The sequence below is a fragment of the Nelusetta ayraudi genome, unplaced genomic scaffold (genome assembly GCF_046127955.1).
Source record: "Nelusetta ayraudi isolate G7.1 ecotype Tasmania unplaced genomic scaffold, CSIRO-AGI_Nayr_v1 ptg000073l, whole genome shotgun sequence".
NCBI lineage: Eukaryota > Metazoa > Chordata > Actinopteri > Tetraodontiformes > Monacanthidae > Nelusetta > Nelusetta ayraudi.
In genome coordinates, this window is record NW_027466123.1 from 370,379 (window position 1) to 395,822 (window position 25,444).

The window sequence follows — 25,444 nt, forward strand, 5'->3', positions numbered from 1 at the left end:
ACTCTGATTGGTCGGCAGCCACTCACGGTGGTTACTACGGCTATGGGGCTTCGCTGGTAACCACGGTGGGTCGACGCGAAGCTGAAGCCAAGCTGGGTGGGATTTCTTTTCTGGGCCGCACCGAACCTTTTCTGCGTTTCCGGGTCACAGTTTGAGACCGACGAGCTCCACTGCGGACCGGCGGACCATCAGCGAAACCATGCCTCAGCGGAGAAGCGCCAAACATCACGCCAAGAAAGGTGGGTTTCCCTCTTCTCGCCCCCCCCCGCCCCCCCTCTGTTTCCAAGCGGTGCTCCGTGTTCCATACTGCGTTTGATTTTCTGACATTTTAAGCCAGCATTGCTTGCCGTCGGAGCTGTGTCGGTGCTAGCAGCTCCGGAGAGGAGCGCCATAGGTCGTCGCATTTAACCCTATAATTCGGCATCGTTGAGGGCTCTCAAAACGAAACCAGAACCGCGGTTCACCGCTCCAAAGTTGCGGTCCGAACGCCCCGGACTCCTCAGCATCATCATAATTAGCTAGCCGCTAACTGCTGCACCAGCGACAGAATTCGTGCTCAACCAGCACTTAAACATCAGTCAAGTAAATGATTGACTCTTCGGAGAAAGTGCCCTTCTTCGGTTCGGGGTACCCCCGCGCACCCCCCCGGTTTGCGGGGGTACCCCGAACCGAAGAGTCCATCTCCGCCAGTCGGCAGGACCAGCTGAACCCTATCGGTTGTCACCTTTGCGTCGCCGTTGCGCAAAAATGTGATAAAAATGCATGAAATGCTTATGGGGTTCCGTTTATGAACGCACCACCGATGCAAGGAAACTGATTCTATTTATTGTAATAATAATATGAACAATTATTATTGTTCTTTGAATTTGAATTTGAATTTGAATGTGAGTCAAAATTGACTTTATTGCTAATACCAATAAAGTCTGCACAAGTTGTGATTCAAAACGGCTGATTTGTTTACATGCGGGCGCACTCTTCCAGCCAGCCCGAGGAGCTAGACAGCTAACCCGAAGCTAGCCAGTCCCGCAGCGATTGAGTTTGGACGGGCGGCTGATGACGACATCTGTGAGCTTCCGGCGGACAGTTCACAAATCAGTTTGGCTCGATTATTTCACACCTTGAAGAATGTCTGTTGGGCTAATTCAGCAGCTAGCAACATGTTTTATGCCAAATCACGTTGTGTCAGTGATTTAAAAAGTTCCTGCTTATTTATTTATTTATCTATCTATCTATCTATCTATCTATCTATCTATCTATCTATGTATTTATTTTTAAAGTTCCTGTTTTTTGGAAACGACGAGAACGGTCCTATGACATCACTAGTGAAGTTGAGGAAGCGCTGCAGCTGGACGTGTGTGTGTGTGTGTGTGTGTGTGTGTGTGTGTGTGTGTGTGTGTGTGTGTGTGTGTGTGTGTGTGTGTGTGTGTGTGTGTCAGTCAGCTGACAACAAATAGACCAAACTTGTGTCCAAGGTCACATGCACACAGACACACAACACACACACACACACACACACACACACACACACAGAATGTCTTAGCATAGCTTGCTAGCTGCTTCCGTAACCTTTCTGAGCATTAAAGCAAAGGGGAGGCTGTGGAAACAGCTCCCTTAGCTCTAATGCTAAGCTAATAGAAGGTGCTAAGCTAACAGAAAACACACACAAACACAAAGACACGCTCACACACACACACACACACACACACACACACACACACACACACACACACACACACACGGTGGGTTTGTCGGCTCTAATAATAGAGGGTCTCAGGTTTAAGGGGGTGGAGCCTCGCTGTCCTCTGTCCTTTCAGATGGTCTCACACTGTTTCGCTCTCACTTGGGTTGTTGGGTTGTTGTGCAGTGGTGTAGTTGTTGAGGGTGTCATGCACCACCACTATAGCGCCACCTACTCCTCAGAGGAGGAGGAGGAGGAGGTGGAGGAGGAGCTGATGTCACAGGAGGAGGTCCAGGTGGCAGGTAGGATCAATGTCTAGTTTGGTGAGGAGGAGGAGGAGGAAGAGGAGCAGGTGGAGGTGCAGGAGGAGGAGGAAGAGTAGGAATAGGAGGAGGAGGTGCAGGAAGAGGAAGAGGGGGAAGAAAAGTAGGAGCATCATGGGGAGGAAGTGGTGGGAGAGAGGAGGAGGAGAAGAAGAAGGAACAGGTGGAGGTGCAGGAGGAGGAGGAAGAGCAGGAATAGGAGGAGGAGAAGGCTAAGGAGAGGAGGAGGAGGTGCAGGAGGGGGTGGGGGGAGAGGAGGAGGAGGAGGAAGAAGAAAAGTAGGAGGAGCAGCAGGAGGAGCAGCAGGAGGAGGAGGAGGTGGGGGAGAGGAAGAGGGCGAGGAGGAAAAGGGGGAGGAGGATAAGCTGCTGGTCAGGAAGGAAGGAGCTCCTGTCACAGAAGAGGGAGGGAGGAGGGAGGCCGGACCAGTTAGCCACGTTAGCACTGTTAGCCACGTCGCCCAGTGGGGCAACGCCTCACCTGCTTCTCTTTCCTGTTTCTTTCTTCCTGCAGAGGGGAAGAGTCCAGTGCTGGAGAGCGAGAATGGGAAGAACACAGAGAGAGGAGGAGCAGCAGCAGCAGCAGCAGGTGGAGGAGGAGGAGGAAGAGGAGGAGGAGGAGGAGGGAACTCCCTGCTCATCTGGCTGGTTGTCCTGGGTCTCCTGGGAGTGTGGAGCTCTGTGGCCCTGGTCCACCTGGACCTGGTGGACTACCACAGCCTCATTGGTGAGTGGGCGGGGGGGTGGGGTGGGAGGTGGAGCTACATGCTAAGCAGGCTAGCAGTGGGGAGAAGGAGCAGCAGCTCCAGCTGCCTTTTGTGTCATAAGGCCAGCGGGGGGCAGCAGAGAGCTGAACACGTTGAAACGTCTGTGAGAGCTTTCAAGTGTTGGTGGAGCCTAACCACCTCCTCCTCCTCCTTCTGCTCCTCCTCTTCTTCCTCCACTTTCTCCTCTTCTCCAATCTACGCCCTCCTCCTCCCCTCCGCTTCCTCTTCCCTTTCCTCCTCCCCCTCCCCCTTCTTTCTTCCTCCCCCTCCTCCTTCTCCCCTCCTCCTCGATCCTCCTCCTCCTCCTCCTCCGCCTCCACCTCCTACAGCCAGGGTGAAGCAGTTTCCTCTCAACTTCTCTCAGGTCCTTCAAGGTAAATCAGCCAATCGTGTGTCTTTGCTGCGAACCAGCTGCTGCTGATGTCACGGCAGCCCTGCGTGTGATTGGCTGACACCCCCCTTCTGGCTCCTCCCACAGGGAGACTGAGGTCCTACGACGCCGATGGGGACGGAGACTTTGACATGGAGGACGCCAAAGTTCTACTCGGCAAGTCCAACCTTCATCTCCTCCTCCTCCTCCACCTTCTTCTGTCTCTCTCCTTCCTTCCTTGCTTTTTTTCTTTTTCTTTATTAACCTGTTGTTTACAGTCATGTGCCTCCAAGTCAGCTGGCCCTGTGGTGGGCGGAGCTCTTGTCACACACACACACACGCACACACATGGGAGAAGCTGCAGACAGATAGGAAGTAAGAGGGACCAAGACAGGAAGTGAAGGCTCACCTGTGATTGCTGCTTCCTGTGTCACTTCCTCAACTCACTCGCTCTCTCTTTTTGTGCCTCGTCATCCATCCATCTTTTTTTTTTTGTTACGGTCCCTTCCTTCCCTCCTTCCTTCCCTCCCTCCTCTTTCCCACCCTCCCTCCCTCCTTCCTTCTTTCCTTCCGTACCTCCTTCCCTCCCTTCCCCCCTCTTTCCCTCCTTCCTTCCCTCCCTCCTCTTTCCCACCCTCCCTTCCTCTTTCCTTCCTCCCCTCCTTCCTTCCCTCTCTCCTCTTTCCCACCCTTCCTTCCTCTTTCCTTCATCCCCTCCTTCCTTCCCTCTCTCCTCTTTCCCACCCTTCCTTCCTCTTTCCTTCATCCCCTCCTTCCTTCCCTCTCTCCTCTTTCCCACCCTCCCTTCCTCTTTCCTTCCTCCCTTCCCTCCTCTTTCCCTCCTTCCTTGCCTCCTTCCTCTTTCCTTCCTTCCTTCCCTCGCTCCCCTCCTTCCTTCCTTCCTTCCTCCTTCCTTCCCTCCTTCCTTCCTCCTTCCTTCCTTGCCTCCTTCCTCTTTCCTTCCTTCCTTCCCTCCTTCCTCTTTCCTTCCCCCCTCTCTCTCCTTCCTTCCTTCTCCCATTTCCTGGTGCATCAGTCTGGCTCCCCCCCCCCCTCTTTTTGCACACCCCCCACCCCTCCCTACACCCCTCTCCTCCCCCACAGACGGCACCGCTAGTGCGAACGCCGAGTCGCTGGAGGAGGTGCTAGATGTTTTGGCAGAGGAGGGCTCTGATTGGCTGTTTGGATTCTTCACCTTCCTGTTTGACACCGTGCCACTGCCGTCGCTAGAGCGGGAGGAGGAGGAGAAAGAGGAGAAGAAGGAGGAAGAGGATGATGTGGAGGAGGAAGAGAAAAAAAGAGGAGGAGGAAAATGAAAGAGAAAGGAGAAGGCGGAAGAGAATGAGGAGGAGGAGGGGGAAGTGGAAGAGGAGGAGGAAGAGGAGTAGGAAGAGGAAGAATAAGGAGGAGCGAGAGGAGCAAGAGAAAAAAAGAGGATGAACAAAATGAAGAGGAGGAGGAAAAGGACTTGGAGGAAGATGAAGAAGGAGCCTGCTGGTCGGGCTGCTGGCCAATCAGGACTTGGGGGGGGCTTGGCTCTGGGAGAGACTGACATCATCATCATCATCATTAATTCTTCTTCTTCTTCCCCTTTTCCTTCTCCTCCTTCTTCTTCTCCTTCTTCTTCTTCTTCTTCTTCACCGCAAGCATCAAACTTTGACAAAATAAAATACATTTCCCACCAATCAGTGGCAGCGGCAGCAGCAGTTTACTTCCTGTTTCATCCCCCCCACTTCCTGCTTGGTCCCAGCAGCGAGTCAGTCATCCAGCTATGCTAGCTAGCTAGCGGCCTCACTGGTCAGGTCGTCGCTCTGAGCCGCTAGGTGGTGATGTGAGGTCGTGCACACACCTCTCTCTGCCCATCGGGTGGTGGGATGGGGGTGGTGGTGATGTCACTTCCTGTTTCTGATGACTGTCCGCCTGTCTGTCTGTCTGTCTGTCTTCAGAGGACAAGAGAGACGTGAGGAAGAGAACTCAAGGTACAGTTGCCTGCATGGGCTGGTTGCATTGTGCTTCTAACCTCAGACCTTTGAGGACCTTTAGGGTTCTTCAGAGACCTTGAAGGATCTTCAAGGTCCTTCAGAGACCTTCAGGGTCTGAGACCTTCAAGGACTGAGACTTTTAGGGTTCGAGACCTTTAGGGACCTTCAAGGACCTTCAGGCTCAGGAACTAGCAGCATGTTCAGGTTCCCATCAGTGGCGCGTGTGCTCCTGTGAATGAAGAGCAAACTCTTGCTTTGTTCTGGATTTGATCTGGACTGACTTTAACTTCCCTAGCTGCTAGCAGCTAGCCGCTAGCGGCTACTGCTGTGGTTTAGCAGCTACTGGAGCAAAATTAACCCTAACTGTGATGTCGGGGAACACAGCAGCGTGATGTCAGTGAAGGAAATGCCGTGAGGTCAGTGAACGCAGCACCGTGGTGTCAGTGAAGGCAGGAGTGGGATGTCTCTGAATGCAACACCGTGATGTCATTGAAAGCATGGTGTCAGTGAAGGCAGCACTGTGATGTCAGCGAAGGCAGCACCGCAATTTCTCCTAACCCTGTGATGAAGCCCTGCCCCCAACCTAATGACAAAGCCCCGCCCCCTAACCAGTGACATCACTTCCTGTTTCTGCCTGCTGGCCTCAGGCCACCCTGTAGGAGGCGCAGTGCTGCGCTCTGCCCTGAAGGAGGAGCTGAGGAGCTTCCAGCGGAGAGAGGAGTTGCAGAGGATTAGCCACATGGCCCTCCAGGAGATCAGGGAACTCCTCCGCCAGGAGGAGGTGCAGATTGAAGAGGAGAAGGAGAGGAGGAGAAAAAGGGAGGAGGAGGAGAAAAGGAGGATGGATGAGAAGAGGAGGGAGGAGAGGGAGAAAGAAGAGGATGAGAAAAGGAAGAGGGAGGAGGAGAGGAGGAAGAAGGAGGAGGAGGAGAGGCAGAGGAAGGAGGAGGAGGAGGAGGAGAAAAGGAGGAGGGGGGAGGAGGAGGACAGGGAGAAAGAAGAGGATGAGAAGAGGAAGAGGGAGGAGGAGAGGAGGAAGAAAGAGGAGGAGGAGGAGAGGCAGAGTAAGGAGGAGGAGAAAATGAGGATGGAGGAGAGGGAGGAGGAGAGAGAGGAGAAAAGGAGGAAGGAGGCAGAGGAGAAGAGGCAGAGGAAGGAAGAGGAGAACAGAAGGAGGGAGAAGAGGGAGAAAGAGGAAGAGAATAGGAGGATGGAGGAAAGGCAGGAGGAGGAGAAGAGGAGGGAAGATAGGGAGAAGAGGAGGAGGGAGAAAGAGGAGGAGGAGGAGGAGGAGGAGGAGGAGCAGAAGAGGAGGAGAGAGGAGAGGGAGAAGCAGCAGCAGGAGGAGGAGAAGAGGAAAAGGGAGGAGGTGGAAAGGATGGAGACAGAGAGGGTTGAGAAAGAGCGGCTCCTGCAGGAGAAAGAGAAGGAGCGGCTCCTGCAGGAAAGTGAGAAGGAGCGCCTCCTGCAGGAAAGGGAGAAGCAGCACCTCCTGCTGGAGAAGGAGAAGCAGCGCCTTCTGCAGGAGAAGGAGAAAGAGGAGCACCGCCTTCTGGAGGAGAAGGAGCGCCTCTTGAAGGAGAGAGAGGAGGAGAAGCAGCGCCTCCTGCTGGAGAGAGCAGAGAAGGAGAAACAGCGCCTCCTGCAGGAGAGAGAGAAGGAGGAGCAGCGCATCCTGCAGGAGAAGGAGGAGCAGCGCCTCCTGCAGGAGAGAGCAGAGAAGGATAAACAGCGCCTCCTACATGAGAGAGAGAAGGAGGAGCACCGCCTTCTAGAGGAGAAGGAGAAGCAGCGCCTCCTGAAGGAGAGAGCGGATAAGGAGAAACAGCGCCTCCTGCTGGAGATAGCAGAGAAGGAGAAGCAGCGTCTCCTGCTGGAGAGAGCAGAGAAGGAGAAACAGCACCTCCTGCAGGTGAGAGAGAAGGAGCGCCTTTTGCAGGAAAGGGAGAAGCAGCACCTCCTGGAGGAGAGAGAGGAGGAGGAGAAACAGCGCCTGCTGCAGGAGAGAGTAGAGAAGGAGAAGCAGCGCCTGTTGCAGGAAAGGGAGAAGCAGCACCTCCTGCAGGAGAGAGCAGAGAAGGAGAAACAGCGCCTCCTGCAGGAGAGAGTAGAGAAGGAGAAGCAGCGCCTCCTGCAGGAGAGAGAGAAGGAGCGCCTGTTGCAGGAAAGGGAGAAGCAGCACCTCCTGCAGGAGAGAGCAGAGAAGGAGAAACAGCATCTCCTGCAGGAGAGAGAGAAGGAGGAGAAGCAGCGTCTCCTGCTGGAGAGAGCAGAGAAGGAGAAGCAGCGCCTCCTGCAGGAGAGAGAGGAGGAGCACCGCCTCCTGCTGGAGAGAGCAGAGAAGGAGAAGCAGCGCCTCCTGCTGGAGAAAGAGGAGAAGGAGAATCAGCGCCTCCTGCAGGAGAGAGTAGAGAAGGAGAAACAGCGCCTCCTGCAGGAGAGAGTAGAGAAGGAGAAACAGCGCCTCCTGCAGGAGAGAGAGGAGAAGCAGCACCTCCTGCTGGAGAGAGAGAAGGAGGAGAAGCAGCGCCTCCTGCAGGAGAGAGAGGAGGAGGAGAAGCAGCGCCTCCTGCTGGAGAGAGCAGAGAAGGAGAAACAGCGCCTCCTGCAGGAGAGAGAGGAGGAGAAGCAGCGCCTCCTGCTGGAGAGAGGGAAGGAGAAGCAGCGCCTCCTGCAGGAGAGAGTAGAGAAGGAGAAGCAGCGCCTCCTGCTGGAGAGAGAGAAGGAGAAACAGCGCCTCCTGCAGGAGAGAGTAGAGAAGGAGAAGCAGCGCCTCCTGCAGGAGAGAGAGAAGGAGAAGCAGCGCCTCCTGCTGGAGAGAGAGAAGGAGAAACAGCGCCTCCTGCTGGAGAGAGCGGAGAAGGAGAAGCAGCGCCTCCTGCAGGAAAGAGCAGAGAAGGAGAAACAGCGCCTCCTGCTGGAGAGAGAGAAGGAGAAACAGCGCCTCCTGCAGGAGAGAGTAGAGAAGGAGAAGCAGCGCCTCCTGCTGGAGAGAGCAGAGAAGGAGAAGCAGCGGCTCCTGCAGGAGCGAGAGGAGAAGCAGCGCCTCCTGCTGGAGAGAGAGAAGGAGAACCAGCACCTCCTGCAGGAGAAGGAGAAGGAGCGATTCCTGAAGGAGAGAGTGGAGAAGGAGAAGCAGCGCCTCCTGCAGGAGAAGGAGAAGGAGCGACTCCTGAAGGAGAGAGCAGAAAAGGAGAAGCAGCGCCTCCTGCAAGAGAGAGTGGAGAAGGAGAAGCAGCGCCTCCTGCAGGAGAAGGAGAAGGCGCGACTCCTGCAGGAGAGAGCTGAGAAGGAGAAGCAGCGTCTCCTGCTAGAGAAGGAGAAACAGCGCCTCCTGCAGGTGAAAGAGAAACAGCACCAACTCCTGCAGTAGAGAGTGGAGAAGGAGAAGCAGCACCTCCTGAAGGAGAAGCAGCACCTCCTGAAGGTGAAGCACCGCCTCCTGAAGGAGAGAGGAGAAGGAGGCCAAAATAGCAGATATTAAAAGGAGTTGCAGAGGGGGAGGAGAGGATGGAGAGACAAGGTGTTGCAAAAGAAAGAGAGAACTGATGAGAAGGAGGAGTCTCCAGAGAAAAGGAGGAGGAGAGGATGGCTATAAAAAAGGAGAAGCTGCACTCAGCTCAGTGAGAGAGGCTGTGGGAGGAGAAGGAACAGGCCAGGAAGGGAGGGGTGAGGAAGGGAGGGGGCTTGGACAGCAGGGGAAGTGACATCACCATGTCCTGGCCACACCCCCACCCCAGGACAGATTGCGAGGGCTCTGATTGGCTGGTTTTGTTTAACTGGCCATACGTAGTGGCGACAGGAAGTAGTGACGGGACCACTTCCTGTCCCACTTCCTGCTCCAGACTTGTTGGTTCTCTGTTGCATTAAAATGAGGAAACATGATGATTATTGATTATTGATTGATGTGTGTAAATGTCTTTTGGTATTTTTTTTCTGGTATCAATAAAAAAAAAAAAGACCAATGAAAACAGTCCCAGCGATGAGGTCACTTCCTGTGTGAACCAAACTCCTCCAGCAGATTGAAGGCACATCACTGTAAAGCACCTGCAACATTCTTAAAATGATTAAATATTATTATTATTATTATTATTATTATTATTATTATGCTTATTCTTAATATACAATTAGTATTAATAATAATGTTATTTTATTATTGTGAAATTATTTTTGTCGTATTATTATTACTATTATTATTATTATTCTATCCTGCTGAACAGGCCTCAAACAGAGGGAGGTCCACCAGGAAGTCATAGCTGAGGAGGAGAAAAGTGAGCACGCACACACACACACACACACACACACACACACAGAGTCTTAGCATAGCTTGCTAGCTGCTTCCGTCAACTTTCTGAGCATTAAAGGGAAGGGAAGGCTATGGAAACAGCTCCCTTAGCTCTAATGCTAAGCTAATGGAAGGTGCTAAGCTAACAGAACACACACACGGTGGGCTTGTCGGCTCTAATAATAGAGGGTCTCGGGTTTGAGGGGGCGGAGCCTCGCTGTCCTGGCCTCGCCTCCTTCCAGATGGTCTCGCACTGTTTCTCTCTCACTCTTTTTGTTGTGTAGTTGTTCAGGGTTTCATGCACCACCACTGTAGCGCCACCTCCTCCTCCTCCGAGGAGTAGGTGGAGGAGGAGCTGCTGTCACAGGAGGAGGTCCAGGTGGCAAGTAGGACCAGTGTTAGCAGGTCTAGTTTGGTGAGGAGGAGGTGGAGTGGAGGAGAGGAGGAGCAGGTGGAGGGGGAAGTGGAAGGTGCAGGAGGAGGAAGAGTAGAAATAGGAGAAGGTGCAGGAAGAGGAAGAGGGGGAGGAAGAGGAGGAGGGGGGAACTGGAGGAGGAGGAGGAGGAAGAAGAGTAGGAGGAGAAGAGGAGGAAGTGGTGAAGGAGAGGAGTTGGAGGTGCAGGAGGAGATGGACGGGGAAGAGGAAGAGTGAGATGAGTGTTAGCGTAGCCCGCTAGCTGGCGTCTATAAACTCTCTTAGCATCTAAGCTAAGGGGAGGCTGGACTGATACCTGATACTGGTATCAGGTATCAGTACTGATAATGGTATTGTTACCAGAACCAGTATCGGTACCGATACCAGCATTAGGCCTCAGTATAGTCACGAGAGCTGACACTGCTATACTTGGTACTGATACCAGTATCGGTCTACTGGTACCAGTATCAGTACCAGTAGACCGTTAGCAGTTCCTGATAGCAGCACTGGAACCGATCAGCATCAGCACAGGTGAATCCCTCATTGTTATCGTTTTCTCTAGAGAATAATTACAGTATTTATTATTATATATTAATGAACCTTTTCAACTGCTGTATCTACAATGGATACACACACACAAACAGAACCACTCAGACCAGCAGAGGCAGGACCAGCAGCAGAGGCAGGACCGGCAGCAGAAGCAGGACCGACAGAACCAGGACAAGCAGCAGAACCGGGACCAGCAGGTGTGGTGTTTGCATGCGGTCCTCAGGGTCTCCATGGAGACTCGGGGAGTCAGTCAGTGAACGTGTTGTGTTGCCTTCCAGGACCCACTGAGGATCCAGGACCCCAGCTGGAGGACAAGCCCAAGGTCAAAGGTGAGAGCAGCAGCAGCAGGGGGAGGAGCTCCAACCAGTACAGGGCAATTCCCCCCTCCTCCCTCCATTCTCCACTCTCATCTCCTCCTCCTCCTTCATCACCTCCTACACCTTCTCCTTCCTCCTCTTTCTTTTCCTTCTCCTCCTCCTCCTCCTTTACCACCGCTGCCTCCTAAACTTCCTTCACCTCCTCCTACTCCTTTTTCTCCTCCTCCCCCTCTTTCTCCTTCTTCTCCTCTTCCTCCTCCTATTTTTCTTCATCTTTCTCTTCCTCCTCCTTCCTTGAGAGCTTCTAGGAAATCTGGCGCCACAAATGATGACAAATTCTTGTTATTTTTCCCCCATAAATATGTCTTGTGTGTATGTATCATTTCCTTCAAAAAATGTCAAAGAAGTTGTTGTTGTTGTTGTTCTTCTTCTATTTCATCTCCAATAAAAAGAAGCCAAGAAGAAGAAACCGAAGCTGTTCAACAAGCTGGACAAGAGCATCAAGGCTGAGATCGACGCTGCAGAGAAACTCCGCAAGAAGGTGTGTGTGTGTGTGTGTGTGTGTGTGTGTGTGTGTGGTTCCCAAGCAGGCACGTCCACATCCACTGTCCTCACTGGCCAGAAAAACAAGAATGTGTGTGTGTGTGTGCGTGTGGTCCCCAAGTAGGCACGTCCACATCCACTGTCCTCACTGGCCAGAAAAACGAGAATGTGTGCGTGTGTGTGCGTGTGGTCCCCAAGTAGGCACGTCCACATCCACTGTCCTCACTGGCCAGAAAAACGAGAATGTGTGCGTGTGTGTGTTGCAGGGCAAACTGCAGGAGGCGCTGCAGGCCTTCGACCTGCTGGTGCAGCAGCATCCTCTCAGCCCCCGCGCTCGCTATGGGAAGGCCCAGGTACTGCAGGCTAACAACTGTCTGTGTGTGTGTGTGTGTGTGTGTGTGTGTGTGTGTGTGTGTGTGTGTGTGTGTGTGTGTGTGTGTGTTCTGTTTAGCTTAGCACATTCTGTTAGCTGAGCATCAAATCTAACAGAATGTGCTGCGCTAAGCACTGAGAAAGGTTGTGGAAGTAGCCAGCTAAGTGTGTGTGTGTGTGTGTGTGTGTGTGTGTGTGCGTGCGTGCGCGTGTGTGTGCAGTGCGAGGACGAGATAGCGGAGCAGCGGCGCAGCAACCAGCTCCTCCAGCTCGCCATCGCCAGCTACGGCGCCGCCGCCGACCTCCCCGACGTGACCTCCGACCTCCTGAGGGCGGCGCTGACCCGGAGGGCCGAGAGGCAGCAGTTTCTGGGTGGGTCCCTGCACCCCCCCCCCCCCCGGCTGACCTCCTCTCTGCTCCTTCTCTTTTCTCGTCCTCCAGTCTCCTGCTCACTGCTCCTCCTCTCTGCTAGTCCTCCTTGTTCCTCCTCTTTGCCCCTCCTGCTCACCGCTCCTCCTCTCTGCTCCTCCTCAGGCCGGGTGCGAGGTTCCCTGGCCACCCTGGAGAGACTGACACTGCATTTCCCAGAAGACTCTGGGGCCAAGAACCAGCTGGGCGTCGCCCACCTGCTGCTGGGGGACAACAAGGCAGCCAAGAGGGTCTACGAGGAGGTGGGTGACGCGGGGGGCGGGGGGGGGGCACCTCCTTCTGCTCCTGCTGCTGCCCCTGCCGCTTTTCGTTCTTCTCTTCCTCCTCCACCTCCTCTTCCTCCTCCTCTCCGCCTCCACCTCCTACTCCTCTCTGATTGTTCCTGACTCCTCCCCCTCCTCCTCAGGTCCTCTCCTCTTCTTCTCGAACACCTCCTGCTGCTCCTCCTCTTCCTCTCCTCCTCTCCACCTCCACCTCCTTCTCCTCTCTGATTGTTCCTGACTCCTCCCCCTCCTCCTCAGGTCCTCTCCTCCTCTTCTCTAACTCCTCCTCCTGCTCCTCCTCCTCCTCCACCTCCTTCTCCTCTCTGATTGTTCCTGACTCCTCCTCCTCCTGCTCCTCCTCAGGAGCTCTCCTCCTCCTCCTCGCTAACTCCTCCTCCTGCTCCTCCTCAGGTCCTCTCCTCCTCCCCAGCTGATGGCTTCGCTCAGGTTCACTACGGCTTCATCCTCAAGTCGGAGAACCAGATTGCCGAGAGCATCAGCTACCTGCAGGTGTGTGTGTGTGTGGGTGTGTGTGTGTGTGTGTCCTTCCGGTGACCTCAGCCAATTAAACCTCGGCGGCCCCTCCCCCCTGTGTTCCAGGAGGGCCTGGAGTCTGGAGCACCGGGGACCGACGACGGCCGCTTCTACTTCCACCTTGGCGACGCCCTGCAGAGGATGGGGGAGCGCAGCAGGGTGGGTGCACACACACACACACACACACAGTGTGAGTTTTAGCGTAGCCTGCTAGCTGCCTTCATCACCTTTCTTAGCGTTTAAGGTTCTATTTTTCTATTTACTAGTGCCGTACTAGTACTGGAACTAGTACCTACCATATAACTACACTCAATTAAAACATTTTCTCTGCCACTCACATTTCATAAATTCATGTTAAGAACATTGATAAAAGCTAATAATGCTGGTAATAATTTCCGTGCCCCTGCAGTGGCAGCCTGTGACTGATGGAAGTTCTGCTGGATTTGCTCTCCTTGCAGGCGCTTCACTGGTACGAGGTGGGCCACCAGCGCGGACACTTTGCCTCCGTGTGGCAGCGCTCGCTCTACAATGTGGCCGGCCTGACGGCGCGGCCCTGGTGGACGGCCGCTGAGACGGGCTACACCCAGCTGGTCAAGGTCAGCCTCTGTGTGTGTGTGTATTTGTGTGTGTGTGTTCTGTTAGCCTAGCACTTTCTGTTAGCTTAGCATTAACACTGAGGGAGCTGTTTCCATAGCCTCCCTTTAGCTTTATTGCTAAGAAAGATTACAGAAGCAGCTAGCGAGTTACGCTAAAACTCACAGTGTGTGTGTGTGTGCGTGTGTGTGTTCTGTTAGCTTAGCAGCCTTCTATTAGCTTAGCATGAAATCAAAAGCAGGTGTTTCCATAGCCTCCCTTCAGCTTTATTGCTAAGAAAGATTATGGAAGCAGCTAGCAAGCTACGCTACAACTCACACTGGGTGTGTGTGTGTGTGTGTGTGTGTGTGTGTGTGTGTGTGTGTGTGTCTCCAGGCGCTGGAGAGGAACTGGAGGACGATCCGGGACGAGGCTCTGGCCGTGATGGACCAGAACACGGGGCTGTTTGTCCCAGAGGATGAGAACCTGAGGGAACGCGGCGAGTGGGGCCAGTACACGCTATGGCAGCAGGGTACCGTGCACACACACAAACCCTAACACACACACACACACACACACACACAGTGTGGGTCTCATGGCTATGTGTGTGTGTACATCTCCTCCAGGGAAGAGGGCCGGGAAAGCGTGTCAGGGGGTCCCCAAGACCTGCGCCCTGCTGGAGGGCTTCCCCGAGGCCACCGGCTGCAAGAGAGGACAGGTAGTGCCCCCCCCCGCCTCCCCCAAACACACACACACACACACACACACACACACACACACACACACACACAGCCTTGCACCACAGGTTGGAAGGAAAGATGCTTATGCACCTTCTGTTAGCTTATTGTCAAAGCTAAGCGGCCTCACCTTAGCCTTGATGCTAAGAAAGGCTAAGGAAGTAGCCAGCAAGTTACCCTAAAACTCACTGTTTGTGTGTGTGTGTGTGTGCGTGTGCGTGCAGGTCAAGTTCTCGGTCATGCAGCCAGGGACTCACGTGTGGCCTCACACTGGTCCCACCAACTGCAGGCTCAGGCTGCACCTGGGCCTCGTGGTCCCCCAGCAGGGCTGCAGCATCCGCTGCACCGAGCAGACCAGGTACCCTGCACCTCCTGCAGCTCCTCCTCTGCTCCTTTCCTCTTCCACCTTTATCCTTTCTACTCCCCCTCTTCCTCTACTCCTGCTCTGCTCCTCTGGCTCCTTCTGCACCTCCTCCTCTGCTTCTTTCCTCTTCCACCTTTTTCCTCCTCTACTGCTCCTGCTTCTCCTCTACTCCTTCCTCCACTCTTGTACTGCTCCTACTCCTCCTCTGCTCCTTTCCTCTTCCACCTTTACTCCTCCTCTGCTACTTCTCCTCTACTCCTCCTCTTCCTCCACTCCTCCTGCTTCTTCTGTTCCCCCTCTTCCTCTGCTGCTCCTCCACTCTCTCTACTCCTCCTTGACTGCCTCTCTATTTCCCCCCATCTCCTCCTCCTCCTCCTCACCACCACCTCCTCCTCTGCTCCTCCTCTGCAGGCAGTGGGAGGAGGGCCGGGTGCTGATCTTCGACGACTCCTTCGAGCACGAGGTCTGGCAGCAGGCCGACTCCTTCCGCCTCATCTTCATCGTGGACGTTTGGCACCCGGAGCTGACGGAGCAGCAGCGGCAGACACTCAGCCCCATCTAGTGGGCGGAGGCGGAGGTGCAGCAGCAGGAGGAGGAGGAATGGAAAGGGGAGGAGGAGGAGGTGCCACCTGAGTGAAGGAGCAGCGACAGACTGAATGTTTCAGTGTTTTTTTTTTTGTGTGTGGATAAACTACTATTTGAAGGACGGGGGACCACCCGACCCAGACTGCCACCGGACAGGCAGGGAACTGCGATCAGGGCAAACATTCCGGCCGAGCTCTCGTCTCAGGACTCCTGATTGGACGAAGGGTGCCGTCTGTCAAGTTGACGGGGGGCGGGGCCACTGGAGTGGCCGAGTCGCCGCCCCTTTCTGTTTTTCCACTCGTCGTAATTCAACGCAATCAAGAGGGAGTCGAAGTGACCTTCTGGGATCAGCCACCAGGGGGAGGAGCCACTGGAGGGGCGGGGCTACCAGGGGGCGGGCTACTGGGGGCGCTACCTCCCACCACTTCATCGCGTCACACACACCACGCACACCCGCGCGCACACACACACCCACGCGCGCGTTCGCTTGCAACAGATGATGTTTTATATTTATAGAAATAAAGTAAAAAAGAAAAAAAAGAAAAAAAAAAGTTTCAATGTGATTTTTTTTTTTGTGTGTGTGTGTGTGAGACCTACTCCGCTCCATCTGATTGGCTGCTGCTTTCCACCTTGAAGTGTCTGTGCAGAAATAAATAAATTAAAAAAAAAAAAAACTATTGTGAGTCAAAAAACAACAACACACAAAACAAACAAAAAAAGTGAGTTGTAGTTCTGAGCTTTGGCCCCCGGGGGGCAACAGAGAGCAACAGTGGCAGCCTGCGGCAGTCTCTTCCCCCGTTGTTTTCTCCTCGCAAGTTTCTTTCCAGGTTTCTCACTTTCCCAGGATTCCACTGTGCGTGTGTGTGTGTCTGCTTTCTTACCATTTAATTGGCGTGTGTGTCCTGCAACAACAAAAAACCGTGGGGAAATTGGCCATCAATACTGAGCAGACTAATGCACTCAGCCCATTCAACACAACAGCATATAAGTAAAAATATGTGATTGTGTTCTCATTCACCTACTTACTAACTTATTTACTCAATTAATATTGAGCCAATGACGCGAACCGGTGGGCGGGCGCGAGGGAATGACCTCTATGTTGATAGGTCATCCCGGAAGTGAATCTTTTATTTTTTATTCTTATTCCAGCTTGACTGTTGTGAGCGATCAGCCAGTTGAAAGAATGTCTGCAGCCAGCCGCGCGCTGACCGGCCGACTGCTGCTCGTCCCCTCCGGGATCTCCGGGCTCGCCGCTGCGCTGCAGCGGAACCACCCGGCGCTACTTCCGGTCGGGCGACAACGCCGGCGGCAGAGCACGGACGCCGGCACAGGTAGAGGAGCCGGCGCAGCCGGTGGCCGTTTTACGCTTCACGTCGCGAGTCCGCGTCAATCGCAGCGAGACTCGTTCAGGCAGGAAGTCAATGATGGAACATATAGTGGATCCGGTTTATTTTCATCATAATATACAATATTTATGTATCACTTCAGCACTTTTCAGTTCGGCTGTCAAACAACAAAGCAGATAAATCTGAAATTAGAATGAACAAAATGCAGGTATACTTTGTATGTATGCATTTTGTATGATACCAGTAGTTTGGTTTATCTTTTCTTTTTCTTTTTTACACACAATACAGACAATTTTTTTCCCACACGATACTTGAGACAAAGTTGGGACGGGCAAAAGAGTTTTGTTTCACTGTTGTTTTCTTTAAAATACACGCGAAACTGCCTATCTTACAATCCTCGCATGAACCAATCGAGCCGCCACGCTAGACGGCTACTGGCTGTGACTTATAGCCCCAGGGCCGCCGGCACATGTAGAGCCAGCAGCCGGGTGGCCGTTATACACAATTAAGACTGGCGCTAACTAGCAGGAGTTCAACCTGGGACAGTGACGTTTCTTTTCTTTTTTTCTTTTTTTTTTTTAAACAGAGTTTTATTGCTTTGCAGCGGCAAACAAGCAGACAGTGTTTCCCCCCACAAAGTTCAACTTTAGCCCGCTGAACTTTGATCAGCAGCCAATCACTTCCAGTCTGTGAAGTTAACGTCAGTTATCGGAACCTTGATCCTGCGTCGTTTTATAAGCTTCTCCCCCACACGTGGCTCCTGATTAGGAAACAATGTGAAGTCTATACTACTACTACTACTAATAATAATAATAATAATAACGTTGAATGATTTATTTATAATAAATTATAATGTTATTAGCGTTTATTTATGAATACATCATTATTAACATAATTGTTGATGCATTAATTTTAATGATAATTATAACAATAATAAGTTATTATTTTTATTTTTATTATAATTATTGATGGATTTTTATAAATATTATCATTATTAGCACTATTACTTTTATATTTTAACTATTGATTGATTGATTTATTATTATTATTTTTATTATTATTATTATTATTATTATTATTATTATTATTATTAATAATAGTAATAATAATAATAATAATAATATAATTATTATTCAGTTATTTTTATCATCATCATAAATATGTTTTACTAATATTGAGGGATGAATTATTATTACTATCATTATTAATTATTAGTGTTCTTTCAGGAAGTAGCGTCTCTCCACTGGAGGGCGTCAGAGTGCTGGACCTGACCAGGTAAGGCTGCCATGGCCCTGCCCCCTGCTGTGACCCGCCCTCCACCCCAACCCGCTCTGATTGGCCGAGCTTTGTTTGTGTGTGTGTGTGTGTGTGTGTGTGTGTGTGTGTGTGTGTGTGTATGGCTGTTTCTCAATTCAGGGTCTGTATCCTTCATTGGACCCGCCGGCCGACGTAGGACAAACCCAAATGGGCCGGTCTAGCCTTCGGCGTACTTCTTGGTTGCATCACCGCCGTCCCCTATTGCTGGCCAAACCCATAAGTCACGTTTTTATAGCATCAAGCTAACCATTGGTTCGCCATCCAACCATGACGTTGGATGTTCAAATAAGTTAAAACCCTACGGTAAAAACTGAATATTTTTTTACATTTATATGCCGTGTCTTTGCCAGTAGGCTGCCGCCATTTCAGCTGACTTCTCAGGATCCCAGGATGCTTTGCAGCAGCACGCAAAAGCATCCTGGGATACAGGAGTCCACGAAGGACAGTAGCAGTGCATTTGAAGGGCGCATTTGGAGTGTCCTTCGAATCTTAGTGGATTGGGACAAGCCTTCGCGCAGTGCTGTGATGTCACTGGCCTTAAAATGCAGGCTTCGAAGGATGTAGACCTTGAATTGAGACACAGCCCTTGTGTGTGCGCAGAGTTCTGGCTGGACCCTTCGCCACCATGATTCTGGCGGACCTGGGGGCCGAGGTCATCAAGGTGGAGCGGCCAGGTTAGACACGCACACGCACACGCACACCACAACAACACACACACACAGGTTGGTGGTACTGAGCTGTGATTAACAGGTGGAGGAGACGACACACGGGCCTGGGGGCCGCCGTTCGTGGGCTCCGAGAGCGCTTACTTCCTGAGCGTCAACCGCAACAAGAAGGTGCTAAGCTAACAACACACACACATACTGTACAGTGAGTTTTAGCGTTGCTTGCTTTTTTCCATCACCTTTCTCAGCATCAAAGCTAATAAAGGTTATGGAAGTAGCTGGCCAGCTGTTTCCATAACCTCCCCTTGCTAAGCTAACAGAACACACACACACACACACACACACACACACACACACACACACACACACACACACACACACACACACACACACACACACACACACCTCGCATAGCTTGCTAGCTGCTTCTATAACCTTTCCTAGCATTGGATCTAAGCTAACAGAAGGTGCAAAGGTAACACACACTGAGAGTTTCAGCGTCGCTTGCTAGATGCTTCCATCACCTTTATTATCATCAAAGCTAAGGGAGGCTATGGAAATAGCTGGCCAGCTGAATGTGCTAAGCTAACCGAAGCTAACAGGAAAACTAAAACGACACACACACTCGCTTGCTAGCTGCTTCCATAACTGTTCTTAGCATTAAAGCTAATTTAATAGAAGGTACTAACAGTGAAATAGCTAACAGTGTGCTCGTCTGCTTCCAGAGCATTTGCGTGGACATGAAACATCCTTCAGGACGAAGCATCATCCAGGAGGTGCTGGTGCCCCCTTCAGGCTCCACTCAGTACTGCAGCCACCGGAGCTGAACTCACTCGTCCTGTGTCTGTGTTTCTGTTTGTGTTTGTTTGTTTGTTTGTTTGTGTGTCTCTCTCTCAGCTGGCAGCAGTGTGTGACGTGCTGGTGGAGAACTTCCTGCCAGAGAAACTGGCCTCGCTGGGTCTGGGCTACCCCACTCTGAGTGGGATCAACCCCGGGCTGGTGTACTGCTCCATTACAGGTACTAGCGCTGCTGGCTGCTGCTGCTGCTGCTGCTGCTGCTGCTGCTGCTGCTGCTGCGGGCGCCACTAGATGTCAGCAGACTTCCATGCGTAGGAACGAGGTGCTGAATCACCATTTACACGAGTCCAGGGACTCCAGGGTTTACACTAGTCTAGTCCAGGGACTCCAGGGTTTAGACCAGTTCAGGGAGTCCGTGGTTTAGACCAGGTTCAGTCCAGGGACTCCAGGGTTTAGACTAGGTTCAGGGAGTCTGGGGTTTAGACCATCACTCAACGTAATCGATGACATTGACAACATAAATTTGCTGACATGAAAATGTAAGCGTTGACGCGTCGTGTTGTTGTTATTGTAAATTGCTAAATGATGAACTCACACACCAGCCGCCACAACACACCTCATTTGTACCCGCAGCGCTGTGCTGAGTGCTGACAGTGGTGTTGCTCGTCGTTTACATCCTGCAAAAAAACAAAGAAGAACGGCTTGAAAACATTGGCTTGCAGAAGTTTCCAAAGTTTCGGAACCTTTGATAGAAAACGAAGCAGTGAAACACGTTGGGTGCAAACTCTGCAAAGCTCTTTCACTCATCAGTTGTGCTATTCAGGGAACATTGATTGATTGATCTGTTGAAGGTATTTAACAGTGATAAACATTGCATACAACCTTCAATAATCGTTGCTGTCCCAAGAGTCCAGCATTTAGACCAGACCAGTCAAGTCCAGGGTTTAGACCGGTCCAGGTGTCACCGCTGCAGTTCCTGATAGCGCCACCAGATGTCAGCAGGACTCAACATGTAGGAACAAGGAGCTGAATCAGATGGCGTGGTTTCCTCCTTCCACTTGGTGCCCCCCCCCCCCCCCCCCCCCCCCCCCAGCTGCAGTCAACTCTGAACCTCCTGAGTCACTGTGACTCAACCGCAGCAGAGGAACCTTCCAGAGAACCTGCTGGTGGCGCCATCCCCGTCCTGTCCACCCCGGGGACTCCAGGGTTTAGACCGTAGTACACGCAGGCATAAATTGCCCTTTAATTAATGAGATGGTTGCCAAGTCAACGACCTTGTCCTGGACATTCTTCTTGTCATTCATTCAATGAAGTTTAGATTAGTTACTGACTCACTGTGACTCAGCAGACCTCCTCGTCCCGTCCTCCTGCTCATGTCACATGGTGTGTGTGTGTGTGTGTGTGTGTGTGTGTGTGTGTGTGTGTGTGTGTGTGTGTGTCCAGGCTACGGGCAGACGGGTCCCCAGTCCCAGAGTCCAGGCTACGACTCCATCGCCTCCGCCGTCTCCGGGATGATGCACATCACCGGGCCGGAGGTCAGAGCCCAGTCTGGCCCCAAACCAAAGGCCTCTTTGTGTCCTCCACCTGTTGGTGGTGCTATTCTATCCTGTCCAGGGACTCCTTGACTTGGACTCATCTAATCACTGGAATCTTTGTACTGGTCTAATGCCTGGACTTGCGAAACTAGTCTAAATCCTGGAGTGCTTGGACTGGACTGGTCTAATCCCCAGTCCAGGCACTGCAGGATTTGGACCAATCCAGTCGAGGGATTCCATGATTTAGACCTGTCCACGAACATAAAACCATTTGAAAGATTCCAGGGTTTAGACTAGTCCAGGGAATCCAGAGATTACAGACTAGTCTATCCTGGACTCCCTGGACTGGTCTAATCCCTGGAGTCTCTGAGCCGGTCTAATGTGTGGAGTTCATGGGCGGGTCCAAATCATGGAATCCCTGGAAAAGTCTGATCCTTGGAGTCTCTGAACTGGCCTAATCCCTGGACTCCCTAGACTGGTCTAAACTCCAGGGATTAGACCAGCCCAGTTAAGAGATTCTAGGATTTAGACCGGCCCACGGGCCGAGCAGGTTACGCTGCCAGTTTTCCGACCGTCTTTGCCGAGTGTTCCTCTTCTCTGCCAGCAGGGCGGCGAGCCCGTGCGGCCAGGCGTGGCCATGACGGACCTGGCCACGGGGCTGTACGCCCACGGAGCCATCATGGCCGCCCTGCTGCAGCGGCAGCGCAGTGGGCGCGGCTCCCACATCGACTGCAATCTGCTGTCCTCGCAGGTAAGCTCCTCACAGGGAGGGAGGCCAGGATTTAGAGGCAGTTCAGAGACGGCAGGATTTAGACCCGTCCAGGGAGTCCAGAGAATAGACCTGCTCAGTCCGGGAACCCCAATCCCCTTCTCCTCCACCTCTTCCTCCCCCCTCCTACTGGAGGCCACTGGAAGTTCACCTCAGTGCCACTGCGTGCCTCACAATGTGGCTGGAAGCAGTGACTTCCTGCCCCCCCTGACCCCTCCACCAGGTGTCCTGTCTGAGTCACATCGCCTCCAACTACCTGAACAGCGGCCAGGAGGCTCGGCGCTGGGGCACCGCCCACCAGAGCATCGTGCCCTATCAGGTGAGAGGAGCCCCTCACACACACACACACACACACACACACACATTCCCGTTTATCAACCCAGGAAAGACAGTGGGAAAGAAGGTGCCTGTTGGGGACCACCCACACACACACACACACACACTCTCTCTCGCACTGTCGTTTATCCACCCATTGAGGACAGTTGATGTAGGAGTGCCTGCTGGGTGACCCAGACTCACACACAGTCACACACACACACACACACACACACACACACACACACACACAACACATTCTTTTCCAACGCCGCCAACTACATCTCCACCTCCTGGGACCATGTTTTGGTCAAGCTGCTGCTTCATCTCCATCTCCTGAGGACCCTTCTTCTCTCTCTCCTTCATTCCTTCATTCATTCTTTTCTTTATTTTTTCCTTCCACCCTTCCTTCCTTCCCTCTTTCTTTGCCTCATTCTTTCCTTCCTTCTGTCCTCCCTCCCTATCTTCCCTCTTTATTTTCTCCCTACCTTCCCTCCTTCCTTCCTTCCAACCTACCTACCTTCCTTCGTTCCTTTTCTTCCATCATACCTCATTCCCTTCTTTCCTTTATCCCATCCTTCTTTCCTCCCTCTCTTCCATCCTTTACTCCACCTCACTTCCCTTCCATCATGCCTCCTTTCCTCTCTTTCCTTCCTTCCCTACCTCCATTCCTTCCTCCTTCCCTTCCTTCCTTCATCCTTCCTTCTTTTCTTCCTCCCTCCCTTCCATTCTCCTCTCTCCCTCTTTGAAGGTGTAGCTCCAGTGCCTCTTGCAGGACCACCAAAACCCCCAGAACGCCCACCCTCGGCGGGTCCAGGATGTAGCCAGGTCCCAGCCAGGTCTCTCCAGGCTTTATCCAGTAACCACTCCCCCACCTGCTTCTATGTCTTCAGGGCTTCAGGACCAGCGACGGACACATAGTGGTGGCAGCTGGAAACGACAAGCAGTTTGTCAGAGTGTGTCAGGTGAGTGGACACACTCCCTTGTTTCCTTCCTTCCTTCCTCCCTTCCATTCTCCCTTCCTTCCCCCCTTCTTCCCTTATCTCCTTCCTTCTTTCCTTCATCGTGCCTTTCTTCCTTCTTCCTCTTTCTTCCGTCCTCCCCGCCTTTCTTCCATCCTACCTTCCTTCTTTCATTCCTTTATTTGCTACTGCTGCTGCTGCTGCTGCTACTGCTCCAGGCTTCAGGCTCTGATTCTGGTTCTGGTTGTGGTTCAGGTCCTGCAGCTGCCGGAGCTCCTGGACCAATCAGAGTACAAGACCAACCAGCTGAGAGTCCAGAACCGCAAGCAGCTGCTGCACACACTGTCCCAGAGGTGTACACACACACACACAAACACACACAAACACACACACACACACACACACACACACACACAATGTGTCCTAGTCTCTTTTCTTCCTTCCTTTCTTCCTTCTTTCTTTCCGTCCTTCCATCCTACCTTCTTCCTACCATCCTAACTTTTTTCTTCATTCATTCCTTTCATCCTACCCCTACCTTCCTTCCTTCTTTCCCTCCTTCCTTCAAACCCTCTTTCTTCCTTCCAGCCAACCTTCTTCCCTTCATTCCTTTCTTCCTTCCAGCTAAACGTCTTAGCTTCCTTCCTTCCCACCCACCTTCCTTTCTTTCTTCTTTTCTGACACACAGGTCAGACACACACAGACACACACACACACACACACACACACACACACACACACACACACACACACACACACAGGTGGGTCAACGTGTCTGATGCTGCTCCAGGTTCCTGCAGAAGACGACAGCTGATTGGCTGAGGAGCTTCGAGGGCTCGGGAGTCCCGGTCGGACCAATCAACAGCATCAAAGAAGTCTTCTCTGACCCTCAGGTCTGAAACACACATGCACACACACGAACACACACACATGCACTGTCCGACTCTTTGACTCTCTGATTCTCCGGCTCCCCAACTCAGACTTTTTGACTGTTTGACTCTCTGAGTCTTTGACTGTTTGACTGTTTGACTCTCCGACTCTTTGCCTCTCAGAATCTGACTCTTCAACTGTTTGACTCTCCGACTCTTTGACTCTCGGACTCTGCGACTCTTTGACTCTCCGACTCTCTGAAAAGTTAGATGATGATGTGTGTGTGTGTGTGTGTGTGTGTGTGTGTGTGTGTGTGTGTGTTGGCAGGTGAAACACAACGAGCTGGTGCTGGAGATGAAGCATCCGACAGCAGGGGGCGTCAGAGTTCCTGGTCAGAGTGCACACACACACACAGTGACAGTTCAGCTGATTAGTTCCTAAACAGATGATCATTTATTTCATATCCTTCCTTACTCTCTTCCTTCCCTTTGTCCTTTCCTTCTTCCTTCCCTTCTTTCCCCCCTCCTTTTTTCCATCCTTCCTCCCATCCCTCCTTTCTCCCTTGTGGCCCTACAGGCCCAGCCGTGCGCTACAGCAGCTTTGTCCCTGCCCAGGCCACACCCCCTCCCCTGATTGGCCAGCACACGGTGCAGGTGCTGCGGGACACCCTGTCCTACCCTGATGATGTCATCAAGGCATTGCTGGACTCGGGGGCGGCGGCCCAGAACGACTTCTCCTGATTGACCGAGAGGGAATCACACAGAGATGATACAAGACTGAACCACGCTAGGCTAGGCTTGGTTAGGCTAATGGTGCTAATGTGCACACGGCTAACAAGGATGAACCTGAAATGCTGGGAGCTACACAGTTAGTGATTGATTCATTGGGTGATTGATTGATGGATCAATTGATTGATTTATTAATTCATTCATTGATTGACTAATCAATTAATTAATTGATCATTCATTCATTCATTGGTTGATTGATTGAAACAAAAGTGTGATTTCAGTCAGTCCCGCTGCACTCCACAATAAAGTGCCTCCTATTGCCTCTGTCTCAGTGTGTTGGTGTCAGTGGGTGGGGCCAGTGGTGAGGTCAGGTGAACCAGGAAGCTGCTGCTTCAAAGACAAGAGAAGAAGTAGAGGGAAGCAGGAAGCAGCTCAGCAGCAACAACCTGAATGCCAATGTTTGAATATTTTCAACACACACACACACATTCTTTCTCACTCTCTCTCTCTCTCGCCTTGTCAGGTCATGCTCGCTCGCCCCAGCTGGCTGCCTCTCTCTTGAACTCGGCGAGAGAGAGAGAAATTTCGGATGTACGTCACTCATCAAGTGTCCCTTATTCCCCCACATCTGGTGTGTGTGTGTTGGGCCATTTGTCTGTCAGTTCCGATGTGTTTCCCAGGCCTGGAACACACACACACACACACACACACACACACACACACACACACACACACACACATTTTAGCGTAGTTTTTGAGCAGCTTCCATGACCCTTTTTAGTTTAGCATTAAAGCATTTAATATGCATAGCGTCCCTTAGCTTTAATGCTAAGCTAATAGAAGGTGCTAAGCAACACACACACACACACATATGCACACAGTGACTAACAGATGTTGGATCCTTTGTGTGAGACACGTCAGATCAGCTGGATCTTTGATCGCTGATCGATTGGTGATGTCTGCTTGGGGAGTAGATGAAACTCCACCTCCAAACTGGCTACAGACCTCAATAGCTGGGTTAACATGATGACAGCAGCGTGCGTGCATGCATGAGTGT

General features: G+C 52.1%; 3 protein-coding genes across 6 annotated transcripts; all 3 read left to right on the forward strand.

The window, feature by feature from the left end:
• Positions 1 to 15,456, forward strand: LOC142899479 (aspartyl/asparaginyl beta-hydroxylase-like). 4 transcript variants are annotated; one of them, XM_076043077.1, is made up of 18 exons: positions 1 to 239; positions 2,515 to 2,727; positions 3,097 to 3,141; positions 3,246 to 3,314; positions 9,340 to 9,390; positions 10,464 to 10,544; positions 10,644 to 10,697; positions 11,138 to 11,226; positions 11,495 to 11,581; positions 11,822 to 11,972; positions 12,135 to 12,271; positions 12,704 to 12,802; positions 12,893 to 12,985; positions 13,285 to 13,422; positions 13,796 to 13,931; positions 14,026 to 14,117; positions 14,361 to 14,494; positions 14,912 to 15,456. In XM_076043077.1, the coding sequence occupies exons 1-18, from the start codon at positions 200 to 202 to the stop codon at positions 15,060 to 15,062; spliced, it is 1,860 nt and encodes a 619-aa protein (XP_075899192.1). In that variant the 5' UTR covers positions 1 to 199; the 3' UTR covers positions 15,063 to 15,456. The 4 variants fall into 4 exon arrangements, with proteins under 4 accessions (XP_075899192.1, XP_075899190.1, XP_075899191.1 ...); XM_076043075.1 differs by lacking the exon at positions 1 to 239 and adding an exon at positions 1,722 to 1,980 and having other exon boundaries at positions 11,141 to 11,226; XM_076043076.1 differs by lacking the exon at positions 1 to 239 and adding an exon at positions 1,724 to 1,980 and having other exon boundaries at positions 10,482 to 10,544.
• LOC142899478 (uncharacterized) lies at positions 6,304 to 9,315 on the forward strand. The gene has a single exon (XM_076043073.1). It carries the CDS (start codon positions 6,330 to 6,332, stop codon positions 8,490 to 8,492), a length of 2,163 nt encoding a protein of 720 aa, XP_075899188.1. The 5' UTR covers positions 6,304 to 6,329; the 3' UTR covers positions 8,493 to 9,315.
• A 765-nt stretch (positions 15,457 to 16,221) lies between the features above and the next one.
• On the forward strand, positions 16,222 to 24,708 carry sugct (succinyl-CoA:glutarate-CoA transferase). Its single transcript, XM_076043110.1, has 14 exons — positions 16,222 to 16,416; positions 17,658 to 17,706; positions 18,349 to 18,422; positions 18,499 to 18,584; positions 19,139 to 19,189; positions 19,311 to 19,431; positions 20,655 to 20,746; positions 21,354 to 21,497; positions 21,739 to 21,834; positions 22,724 to 22,795; positions 23,048 to 23,145; positions 23,580 to 23,682; positions 23,987 to 24,050; positions 24,236 to 24,708. Exons 1-14 carry the CDS (start codon positions 16,269 to 16,271, stop codon positions 24,397 to 24,399), a joined length of 1,362 nt encoding a protein of 453 aa, XP_075899225.1. The 5' UTR covers positions 16,222 to 16,268; the 3' UTR covers positions 24,400 to 24,708.
• Positions 24,709 to 25,444: the final 736 nt, after the last annotated feature.

What these genes read in the sequence shown, in the direction of transcription:
- LOC142899479 (XM_076043074.1), top strand. Translation starts at nt 1,815, where the DNA reads ATGGTCTCACACTGTTTCGCTCTCACTTGGGTTGTTGGGTTGTTGTGC. An exon ending in CGAGAGGCAGCAGTTTCTGG is followed by an intron (nt 11,973 to 12,134) that starts GTGGGTCCCTGC and finishes GCTCCTCCTCAG; the next exon opens with GCCGGGTGCGAGGTTCCCTG. An exon ending in GTACACGCTATGGCAGCAGG is followed by an intron (nt 13,932 to 14,025) that starts GTACCGTGCACA and finishes CATCTCCTCCAG; the next exon opens with GGAAGAGGGCCGGGAAAGCG.
- sugct (XM_076043110.1), top strand. Translation starts at nt 16,269, where the DNA reads ATGTCTGCAGCCAGCCGCGCGCTGACCGGCCGACTGCTGCTCGTCCCC. An exon ending in TGCACATCACCGGGCCGGAG is followed by an intron (nt 20,747 to 21,353) that starts GTCAGAGCCCAG and finishes CTCTGCCAGCAG; the next exon opens with GGCGGCGAGCCCGTGCGGCC. An exon ending in GCAATCTGCTGTCCTCGCAG is followed by an intron (nt 21,498 to 21,738) that starts GTAAGCTCCTCA and finishes CCCCTCCACCAG; the next exon opens with GTGTCCTGTCTGAGTCACAT.
- LOC142899478 (XM_076043073.1), top strand. Translation starts at nt 6,330, where the DNA reads ATGGAGGAAAGGCAGGAGGAGGAGAAGAGGAGGGAAGATAGGGAGAAG.